Consider the following 12136-nt stretch of genomic DNA (forward strand, 5'->3'; position numbering starts at 1 on the left):
TAGTTAAATTATCTGAATGATGGATATATAGGAATGTGCATATTACTTTATACCGATATAGAATTGCTATTTTTGTATACCCCTTTGAGGCTTTCTCGATAAATCTTCGATAGTATTTGATATATTTGGATGAAAATCCTACGATGATGCTTACACTTTTGGTTCATATTGTGTGGACTATTCATAGGCCTCTTTTTGCTGGATTGTTTAAATGTTTATCGATAATGATTCGATATATAATTTCCTTCTCCTTTTCGATATTTATTCAATATTTTTGATATTTTTTGAAAGATCCGAATTTTTCCACTTTGTTTTTTTATCAAAGTGTAAACCCTTTGGTGGTAGCTCACCTGCGCCCCCCTGCTTAAGACCTCCAAGGGCCCCACCTCTGTCTTGACAAGCTTGCAAATTAGTTAAACATTTCATTTTCCGGCACTCGTCTCTCCAAGCCGGCTTACACACACACACACGGCACTTGTGTGTGGTTGCACCTGGAGCTTTTCGCTCACCTGTTCTCTGCGCTCTTCGCTCTCCGGTCTACACTCCCTCTCACCTCCGAGCCCCTCTCTCACTCTGCTGCCTGCCTCTGCCGACGTCGTTTGGCGCTGGTTTGTTATGATTTTTCAGTTGGCGTTTTTAGTTGTTTTTCTACGCGTTCTGCGATCGGCCGCAATTTTTATATTTCTTTATTTTCGTTCTGTTCGGTTTGGTTCGGGCCAAGTGCGTGACGGCAACACCACCGATAAGATAAAGCCCAGAAGCCCCGTCCAAAAAAATACCTGAATAAATGGGGATTGCATCTCCATTTCTGCCAGTTTTAAACTTGTTTCTATTCGAAGAATAGTTCTCGTTATTTGCAAAAAAGGTTTGACAGGCACCCAGGTTTTATTTATAAATTTTTTTTCCTGTAATTTGTGCGTGTGTGCGGAAGAGTGTGTGTGCCTGTGCAATTGGATCCATGCAAATAAGGCGCGGCTGAATAAAAAAAAACGCCCATAGCCGGCTGAAATTCTGGAACCAAAAGCACGTACAACCATTTCCAAGTAACAAACAACATCAGTTTATGGGCAGCAAAAAGAAAAAGATTTATATACATATATATATATAAGATATACATATATATGTATAAAAAACATGGCAAAAACATACACAGAAAACAGGCGTGGCAGTTGCAGCCATAACGGAAAGTTGTTCGCGTAACCGCAAAAAAAAAAGCCACAGAAAATATGTGAAATAAATGAAATACCCCCCAAAAAAAAAGTGGCTTAAATCAGGCACTTGGGCTGCCAGGGATTACGTGTTACAGTGTGGCCAGGACTTGGGTCAAAGTGTTACCAAATTAGTAACTAAGCTTGTTTGAACATTTGAAATATAAAACAACTTTAAATAAAATTAACAAGATCTAAACATATTTCAAAGGAGCTTCCTTGGAAGATGAAACTTGTAACAAAAGAACTTCCTTAAAGGCAAAAAAGTGTGATCAGCTTAAGAAGAATCACAAGCAGGATCCACATCTCTTAAGATTGTCTTCTATGAATTACAATAAAAATCTTCTTGGTCCTTGGAAAGTCTCCTGAAAAATTAAACCAAAGACCAATTGTGTCAGCAAAGGTTTATATAGATATCTGTGCGTGGTTTTTATCAAACCCTTGGGCAGTGATCGCCCTCAACTCTTGGACTTTGCCACTGACTCACCGTCCACCGACTTTAATTTGCCTGCAAAACCCACACAAAAGGCAACTGAAAAATGTTTATATAAATGATAAACAGTTGAGGTGAACTGAACTGCTTTTTTTGTTGAATTTTTTTAGTTTTTTTTTTTTATTGTTGTGACGAGTGTTCGAGCTTCTTATTGTTATTGATGTGCCAAGCGTAAATGCAGCGTCAACAGCAGCAGCAATGCGACCATAAGGCTCATTCCCCATGCCGACCGCGTTGTATGACAGCAACAATAGCCGCCTAAAAGAGTGAAACAATCAACAATAACAAAAAGGCCATAAATAAACAAAAAACAACTACAACTTTACAACAGAAAAAAAAGCGAATAAACAAATGTGTAAAAGTAAATAGTTGTAAATTGCATGAGCATTGCCAGCGTTGCTGTTGAATGGGAAAGCTGATGTTGCTGGCTATGCGTGTCTCTGGGCCAGAACTATTTCGGCCAGCTCAACTTTCGCTTTTTTTTATGGATTTTTATTCAATGCAACAGCAGTCCAAGCACCAATTCCAGTTAAAATGCGCATTAACTTGCATTTCATTTAAAGCACTTTATACCCTATTCCCTATTCAAATTTATGCGCTGCCCAGGTGTGTTTGGTGTGTGTTTGTGCTTTTATTTTTTTTGTGGGCGTGGCTCTGTAGCAGCTGGTGACAAGATTCGGTTTTCCTTTAGTAAAGATTGTCGATGAAAGTGATATAAGCAACAGCAGCCAGCTGCAATTGGGGAAAATGGTAGTGTCCACGCTGCATATTACCCTGGAGAACAATGGTAGTCCTGGTCCAACGGCTAATCTTGGTGCTGCAACAACAGAAAACCCCACACCAACACCTACACCAACGGCAACAGCAACAGCAACACCCACCAAATTTGCGGTACTCTCCGTCCAGCAATTGCAACTGCAACAGCAACTACAACTGCAACTCCAGCAGCAGCAACAGAATGACAAGGAGAACCACATCAACAACAATAATAACAGCGATTATTGTGATATGAATGGCAATGGCATGGGCGTGGCAGTGATTGGTGGAGGATCACTAGAGCAATTTCAAGGATCCCCAGCGGGATCCATCGCCTCCTCGGCTGCCACGCCGCAGCGCAGCGCCTCGGCCCTCCGTCGGGGTATACAAATCCAAAGGTCCTCGACACGTTTGCGACAACAACAGGCAAGTTTTTTTTGGGAATATAAGGATGCCCCACAAATCCTTGAGGAATTTCATATTTCATTTTATCTCTCTCTGAATTTTTTAAACAATATTTGCAAGTGTGAATGCAAATGGTAAACAATGTCTGAACTGAAATAAGTCAGTATTCTTACAAATATTTTTTATAAAAAATATATAAAAATATATTTGTATGTGAATGTATTTATATTTACTTCTAAAGGCAGCAACATTGTCGTTTTACTGCTGCGGGCAGCCACAACTGGCTTTATCTGCATATATGCTAACAACAAAAGCAGCGCACCAATACCAGCCAGTTGACAACTTGGCTAACTGGCTGCCGGTCGAGCCATAAAAATTAGAAACGAAACGTAACGAAACGAAATAACAAATAAGGCAATAACAATTTACCTGGGCGATAGTAGTGGGATTTTGTGTTCTTCGATTTTTAGTAATTAAGAAAAACTAAACACTCTAGGTCGATAAGTAAAAGAATCGATAAATGAATAAGATATAAAGGAATACATAAAATAATGAAATAATCGATATATTTGAAATATATATTTATTAATTAAAATATCGAAATGTCATCGATTGTCATCTAAATCAGCAAGGAAATTTCTGAACCAAAAGATATTCAATACATTTCATTTCATAAACAGTAGGAAAAGCTACCCATTCTATCTATGGAAATATTCCACAATATTTTCGATATATTATGCTATGTATCGAATATATCGATAGTTTTTGTATTATTATATACAATTTTAAATGCTAAAACAACACCTCTTCATTATAGTATAATAGACAAAATTATTCTCTGATATTTGATATGCATTTCTAGTTCATCATACCCCAACTAAGGGTATCATCGACGGTAGTAATATATTTTTAATTTCCCTGGTACGCGCATTTTTCGTTATTTACTTATGCCGACGATGAGGATGGTGATGTCATGCTGTTTGCTGTTGCCTTCTCGGTTTTTGTTTATTATTTTACTTAATATACTACTGCTGATCAAGAATATATATAGCTTACAGGCTTGCAAATGTAATATCTTGATTTTCTAATATATATATTTAAACCCTGATATATAGATCTTATTATTTAAAATTTAATTGAATTAAACTTGAATTAATTGAAAAACTCCTGTTAATTTTGACTTTCTTTTTACCAAAAATACTTAAGATTGATTTTTAATTATTTCATTGCAAACTGCAAGAGTATGCCAACTTTGGCTTACCCAATATCACTTTTTTTCTTGCTTTTTTACTTAATATTATTTTACAATTACTTAAGGTTACTGTTTTCTCGGTTGTGGCGTGTACGATGATTGATGGTCTCGTTAAAGGCAAAGGCTACGCAGCAGACTTTGGGCTTGATTTGAGATCTACGAATGTCTATATATGTATAAATATTATCTATTTACAAGTATGTCGTGGGAGTTGGGCTGTTATGATGAGGCTTTTGTAATTTCTTTAGCTGCCAAAAAGCCAACTGTTTAGGTTGAATTCGATCTTTTCTTGAAGGTGGGATAACCCTTAAAAGACACCTTGCCAAGATCCCAGAATTTGTATTATTTTCAGCAGAATATAAGCTAAGTTTCCAGCCAAAATTAAGGTTTAAAAACTATATTTTTAAATTTTTATATTAACTTCTTTCATGCCGCAAAAAATCAGCTTATATTCGGTTTCTTTCACAAATGAAGCTGTCAGCTAGAAATTCCTTAAAATGCATTTGCATTTTTATTTTCTTCAACTTGGCAATATTTTAATTTTGTTTTAATTTTAAACTGGTTTTTTAGGCTGCTATAAAATTTAATTAGTGACTAGGGAATTCCCAGCTTTTTCTCACAAAAATTCTTCCAGTTTTTGCCAAAAAAAAAAAGTAATAAATACTTAGGAGATATTCTTGACAGTTTTAGAGGATTTACAGCTAGTGACTGCCAAACTGTACTATCTTTAAGATATTTTTTTACTTTAGAGTTTACTTATTTTTTTTGTAATTTTTTGCGATGCTGTGACTTTGAGCTATTTTGTTTTGCTTTTGCTCTTTCAGAAATGTTTTTGTTCCGTGCGGTGGCCGCCGGTTGTCATCGTTTTTCATTCAGGTTTCAATGTTAAATTCAGTTTTTTGGTTCACATGCCATGGCGTTTTCTCGGCTTCCCCGCTTGTCTGCTTGCCGAGGGAGGTGGTATTATTGGATGGTATTTCTCAGTCCAAGCTCCGAGCTCCCTCTTTGCCTCACTCACCTCGCCGCCTTGACAGCTCGTGAAATTTTTTCTGCTGATTCTTTTTGCTGGCATCGGATTATGCAAGTTCAGCAGCATTTTTTTTATATTTTATTTTATTTTCTTCTCTTTTTTTTAGTTGCTTTGCTATTGTTATTTTCCTCTTGTGCTCTTTGCTTTGCTGCTTCCGCCTTTTGGAATGTCGAGCGTCTTTTCTGTTGTTATTCAATTAAGTTTTTTTTTTCTGTGGCCGTTCTTGGTTTTTTTTTTGTTCTTTATTATTATTTTGTAGTGGGAACTCTTGAGCATTGTTGTCATCGATTTGATTTCATTCTTTTTTTAACGCTTTTGATGGTCACGGAATCGAGAATTTATCACGTTTTGGGCCATTTTCATGAATAACATTATCCTAATTACGGTGGTGATGGTGTGGTGGCGGCGACGCATTCAGTTTGACAATCATTGGACTGAACTCAATGGCCCAATTTGCCCCACGCCCCACGCCCCACCGATGAACGGTAATCACTTAGGGGGCTTCCGCAACAATTGCAACAGTTACCGCCCACCTCTCAGCCTCAGTCTTAGTCTCAGTCTCTGTTCACCTCTGTTGCCACTATCCCCCAGTCGCCTTTGTCAACCCTTTACGCTCATTAACTCATCGCCGAGGCCCTCGACGGGATTTGCTTGGGTTTGCACAGCAAACCACCGCCCACTGACCACTTACCATTTCCACCTGCCCCCCGCACCTGACGCGTTCTGGGACACAACTGCAGCTGAATGCATACCCTGTATAAACCCTGCCAGTGGATAATCTAGAACCTTGAAGATCGAGGATAATCTTGTACTGTAAGCATAATGCTGGAAAATATATCAAAAGGGTTAGATAGAATACAAAATACAAAAATAACATTGCTTATTGATAAACAAATATAATTACTATAAATTACTATAACAGGGTACACCGTCCGTCGATCACCTAAGCCTTGTTTGCCTTCTTTGTGCGAATCTGTGGCCCCTGGTCCGGGCGCCACTAATTAAATTAGCGCGATTGTGGCGAATGCGGATTAAGTGCGCCACTTAAGAGTCAACGCCCAGTTACAGTTATCGTTACATTTTGTCCCGCCCCCCCTCTTTCCCCCTCAAATCGAATCCGTCTAACCGCCTTACTCAATCCTTTCATCCGCAGGAGCAACTACGCCGTCGACGCGAGGAGGAGGAGCGCATCGCTCAGCAAAATGAGTTCCTGCGGAACAGCCTGCGCGGCTCTAGGAAGCTCAAGGCATTGCAGGACACGGCCACGCTTGGCAAGGTGGTGGCCCAGCAGCAGCAGCAGCAGGTGACGCAGGCCACCCAGGTGGGCGTTGAGAATGAGGCGTACCTGCCCGATGATGACCAGCCGCAGCCAGAACAGATCGATGGTGAGTCCAAATAGCTAAAATATATTTATTTATATTTATTTGTATATATTTATTAATTATTAAACTATTTATTTATATATTTATTATATTTTAAAGTCCATAATTTTTTACTTAAATGAATTTATAACCCAATCCTCTCCAGGTTATGGCGAACTGATAGCGGCCCTCACCCGCCTGCAGAGCCAGCTGACCAAGAGTGGCCTAAATGCCCTGGCAAGTCGCGTCTCCACCGCCCACAGCGTTCTGGCCAGTGCCAGTGTGGCCCATGTCCTGGCCGCTCGCACTGCCGTCCTGCAAAGGCGGCGTTCCCGCGTCTCTGGTCCTTTGCACCACAGCTCGCTGGGTCTGCAAAAGGACATTGTGGAACTGCTGACGCAGTCAAACACAGCGGCGGCCATCGAGCTTGGCAACTTGCTGACCAGCCATGAGATGGAGGGTCTACTGTTGGCCCACGACCGGATAGCCAATCACACGGACGGCACTCCCTCGCCAACACCCACGCCTACACCGGCCACAGCTTCGGGGGCTGGAGGAGTCACCACTCTTAGCGGGCACAGTAGTCCTGTGGCTGCGCCAAAACGAACACTGGGCATGGTAGTGGCACCACCTGTTGTGCCATCGCCGCTGGCTCAGCGCGGAGCAATGCCATTGCCACGTGGCGAGTCACCGCCGCCCGTTCCCATGCAGATGCCCACCATGTCTCTGCCGATGAGCGCCTGCTTTGGCACTCTGAACGATCAGAACGATAACATTCGGATCATACAGATTGAGAAGTCAACGGAACCGCTGGGCGCCACCGTACGCAACGAGGGCGAGGCGGTGGTCATTGGTCGCATTGTGCGTGGCGGGGCGGCGGAAAAGTCCGGCCTGCTGCACGAGGGCGACGAGATTCTCGAGGTCAATGGCCAGGAGCTGCGCGGCAAGACGGTGAACGAGGTGTGCGCCCTGCTGGGTGCCATGCAGGGCACCCTAACCTTCCTGATTGTCCCAGCTGGCTGTCCACCCGGAGGCGTTGGCATGCTGGGCGGAGGCAGTGGTGGTGGAGTTGTTGGCGGTGGCATTGGCAGCAATGCGTTAGCTGGCTTGGGTGGAGCGCATCGTGACACAGCCGTACTTCATGTGCGGGCACACTTTGACTACGATCCGGAGGATGACCTGTATATACCGTGTAGGGAACTGGGCATTAGCTTCCAGAAGGGTGATGTCCTGCATGTGATCAGCCGTGAGGATCCCAACTGGTGGCAGGCGTATAGGGAGGGCGAGGAGGACCAAACACTGGCCGGCCTCATACCTAGTCAGTCGTTTCAGCATCAGCGTGAGACCATGAAGCTGGCCATAGCCGAGGAGGCGGGATTGGCCAGATCAAGGGGCAAGGATGGATCTGGTAGCAAGGGGGCCACCCTGCTCTGTGCTCGCAAGGGGCGCAAGAAGAAGAAGAAGGCCAGCTCAGAGGCGGGGTAAGGATTGGATTACATTTCCCAGAAATGATAAAAGAATCTATAATCGACTCCCTCTTCCTTCCAGTTATCCCTTGTATGCCACCACAGCCCCGGACGAAACGGATCCAGAGGAGATACTCACCTACGAGGAGGTGGCCCTGTATTATCCCCGCGCCACCCACAAGCGGCCCATTGTCCTTATTGGTCCGCCCAACATTGGAAGGCATGAGCTGCGCCAGCGGCTGATGGCTGATTCTGAGCGATTCTCTGCCGCCGTGCCACGTAAGTAAAGGGTTCCCTTCTTCCTCTTTCTCTCTCTGTATCTCTAAGTCTGCTTGGTCATCTTCCTCCCACTCATTGAGGAAGTGAGTCGCTCTTAACCTCAAGGCACTTTTGGGTCTTAGAGGGTTAAGACAAGGCGCCTCTGTCTCTAACCTTTCTCTGTCTCTGTCTCTGTCTGTAAACCAACTGCCGGGCAGTCTTCTACTTGCTGGAGGAGCATCTCAAGCCGGCCAAGGCCAAGGCTCAGGTCAAGGGTAATGGCTGCGCTTCAGAGTCCGAGTCCGAGTCCCAGAGCCATTGCTAGTTAAGCCCCCAAAACCCCAAAACCCGAAAACCCAAACCCAAACTTTAAAACTCAAGGAGAAAGGCCAAAAATGAACTATTTTCCCATTTATTTTTCGCAGACACTTCACGAGCTCGCAGAGAGGGCGAGGTGCCCGGCGTGGACTACCACTTCATCACACGCCAGGCCTTCGAGGCGGACATCCTGGCGCGTCGCTTTGTAGAGCATGGCGAATACGAGAAGGCCTACTATGGTGAGTTTTGGATAGGAATTGAGATGAAGGAATGGGGAACTAACAATCCACCTCTCTGGCAGGCACATCACTGGAGGCCATACGCACTGTGGTGGCCAGCGGCAAGATCTGTGTGCTCAACCTGCATCCGCAGAGCCTGAAGCTGCTGCGCGCCTCCGACCTCAAGCCGTATGTGGTGCTAGTGGCGCCACCCAGCCTGGACAAGCTGCGCCAGAAGAAACTACGCAACGGGGAGCCCGTTAAGGTGAGTCTTTTAAAACGCGATTAAATTTCAAATAAAGTAATTAATATCTATTATCCGTGACAGGAGGAAGAGCTCAAAGACATTATTGCCACGGCCAGGGATATGGAGGCCCGTTGGGGTCATCTCTTTGACATGATCATCATCAACAATGACACAGAGCGTGCCTACCATCAACTGCTGGCCGAGATCAATTCGCTGGAGCGGGAGCCGCAATGGGTGCCCGCCCAGTGGGTGCACAACAATCGCGACGAGTCATAATGATGGAGTGCCCATGTCGGGCAATGCACCTACACCCAGGCCCACACCCAGCCCCAAATCTTTGTAAATACAATTTTCAATTGAGCCATCAAGCGGTGAGAGAGAGCAGGATCGAGGCCCGTCTCCCGTCCAGTCCAGTTTGGCAGCAACTCCCCCCACCACCACTACCACTACCACATCCTACACTCCAATATAATATAATATATAATATATATATATATATTTATGCTATTCGTTGCATTGTGCATTTTAGTCTTAGAGCGAAGGAAGAGCGTTTTTAAACCCTGTTTGTTGTCCCCGCGAATTGTTTTTTTTTTTTTTGTCGAGAAAGCGAAAAACCTCCTAATGTATGTTCACAAAACTCAATATGTTCGATGAGCCCCAAAATAATAATATTTTAATTATTAATTAATATATTTTTAGTATATTAATTATTAATTAATATGTTTTTAGTATATCAATTATTAATTAATATGTTTTTAGTATATTAATTATTAATTAATATTTTATTATTATATTAATTATTATAATTATTATTATCGTTTACCTGCCTGCAACCACCTTGCAAATGCATATTGTAAACGTTTGTTTTTTTATTAATCTTAATTTTAAACTTAAATTTCCTTAATTGAATTTGTAAATTAATGATGTAGTTGTGTGCCCTGAAAAACAAAAGCGTAATATTAGTATCAAAGACCTAGTAATAATCAAGATGCATAACGTCTAAAAATCAAAAAATTGAATATGCGTTTGTGGGCGCACAGATTTAGAATGCTTGAACAAAATTTGAAGAAAGCTTTAAGCCAACTCATGAGCCTTCATTAGATGTTATGCATATTGTTATTAAAAGGTACAGAGTCAAAAAAAACAGTCCGAAAAAAACCGATCACCGAACATAAAACCAATTCAAATACAAAAACCAGAAGAAGTTACTGGAACCAGATTCAGATTCCGATGCAGATGCAAGTGTTGCAATTACGTAATCTATTTACTTTATATAAATATATACTATACGGATATAAATACATACACATAAATTATAAATCGAAGCGTACTTAATACAATTATTTTTAACAAATCGAATGAATGCATGAGAGCGAAAGCAAAGCAAAACTAAAAAATAATAATAATAAAGAAGCGAAACAACAAAATCAGTAAGTCATTGCCAAAAACAAAAAACAAACAAAAAAGGAAAAGGAAAACAAATGAAAGAAGGAGATTGTTAGGAGAATCAACTTAGCAAAGCCACACCACGAGCGAAATTGTTAAAAACAAATTCAAAAGAAAGACGAAATGTAGCACTGTAAAATAATGGGAAAAAATAACATAAAACAAAATGCAAATAGAGAAAGGGGGAAGAGTCAGAGGACAAGTGAAAACCCAAGTAAATGTTGTTGTAATTAATTATTTAAAGTTAAAACCAATTCAGAGAGGGGGAAAAGATAAGTTTAAGTTGGTTTCAACTCCAACCTCAACTAACTAACTAACGAGCCGAGCAAAAGTACGGATACGAAATATATAGAAACCTATACAAATTCCATTGAGAGAGAAGGCCAGTCAAGGATTTTATATAAAAAAAAATAAATTAAAAAGAAAAGGAAAAGGAAAACAGAACAAAGGGTCAAGTAAGGAGAATAGCAAACTACATACATGTTATGCAATGTTGAACACTTGAGCGATTCTAAAAGCGAATGATATCTATATATATATATACATAAAAATAAATATACGTGGCTTGATCCTGGTCCCAGTTCCCATTTCGAGCCATGTGATCCTTCCTAACCCCACCCCCCTCTCCCTCCGAGTCCAAGATCTTATCTTATCGGGATCACCGATCAATTCTGGATCCAAACCCAAGCTGAGCTGCATCGAAATGGGAAATGGCTTCCGGGCTAGGCTTCAATAATATTAAAAAAAAAAAACAAATTCGAAACATTTTTTTTTTTTTGTAGACAAGAAGGTGTATTGAATAAAAAATACAAGAAAATGTGTGTGCAGTAAATCTGTTTAAGTTTTTATTTATGTATGTGTGTGGTGTAGCAAAACTAAACTAAATAAGAAACAAAAATACCTAAAAAAAACAAGAAAAAGAAAACGGATTACAAAATAGGCACGGTTTAAAATAGCCATTGTACGAAATTAACGAAATTAATGAGTAACCCTAACGCAACAAAGCGGACAAAGTCAGATGAAATAACAATATTAATAAAAATTATAATAATAAAAATACAAAAAACGACAAACCAAGAAATATAAATTTCAAATTGTGTTTTTATTTTGGGTTACAAAAAAAAAAAAAGGATTATGGAGGGGCAAGGTGTTTTTTAGGGGTGTTCATTCATATAAATGTTTCTAAATATTAAAAAAAAAATATATATATATATATATATATCATTTACATAAAATAAAAATATATTAAAAGGACGTTTTTAATATATTAAAAATATATATTTATTCTTATATATAAATCGATTCTATAATTTACGATTATTTACAATAAATAGAAATCGATTATATAATTTACTTGCAATATGTGGTAAAAAAAATATATTTAAAATGTGATTTTTTAGTTTAAAAAATTCCAAACTAAATTGTAGTTAATCTTGGAATTTTGTAAGACCCCCAAAAGTAGGTTATGTTTTCCTAGCCAACCATGGAACCTCCAAAGTATGCAAGCTATTAATCCTAATTCGGTTCCAAGATTTTATGCAAATAACCTTGAGAATTTGTCACTTATCTCTGGCCCACATAGAAACACATCCAAAATTTATAGATTTTTCAAGTTTTTATTTTCACTAATTCTTGCAACATTTCATCTTTAATTATACATACATAGTTTCTCATATTT

The 12136-nt window shown here is 40.4% G+C and overlaps 1 protein-coding gene across 11 annotated transcripts in view; it reads left to right on the top strand.

Annotated features, from left to right (window-relative positions):
• Positions 1-11545, top strand: part of sdt (stardust) — a 63810-nt gene extending 52265 nt beyond the window's left edge. For 8 of the 11 annotated variants that reach the window (XM_017174690.3, XM_017174691.3, XM_017174692.3 and 5 more), the window contains 6 exons: positions 6298-6529; positions 6672-7986; positions 8054-8250; positions 8655-8786; positions 8849-9030; positions 9094-11545. In XM_017174690.3, coding sequence (XP_017030179.1) covers positions 6298-6529; positions 6672-7986; positions 8054-8250; positions 8655-8786; positions 8849-9030; positions 9094-9288 — 2253 coding nt within the window. In that variant the 3' untranslated portion in view covers positions 9289-11545. Of the gene's footprint in view, positions 1-664; positions 866-2231; positions 2884-6297; positions 6530-6671; positions 7987-8053; positions 8251-8654; positions 8787-8848; positions 9031-9093 lie in introns of those variants that run through there. The other 3 variants (XM_070287802.1, XM_070287803.1, XM_017174698.3) reach the window with 3 other exon arrangements.
• The last annotated feature ends 591 nt before the right edge of the window (positions 11546-12136 follow it).

This window comes from Drosophila kikkawai, chromosome X (genome assembly GCF_030179895.1).
Source record: "Drosophila kikkawai strain 14028-0561.14 chromosome X, DkikHiC1v2, whole genome shotgun sequence".
Lineage (NCBI taxonomy): Eukaryota > Metazoa > Arthropoda > Insecta > Diptera > Drosophilidae > Drosophila > Drosophila kikkawai.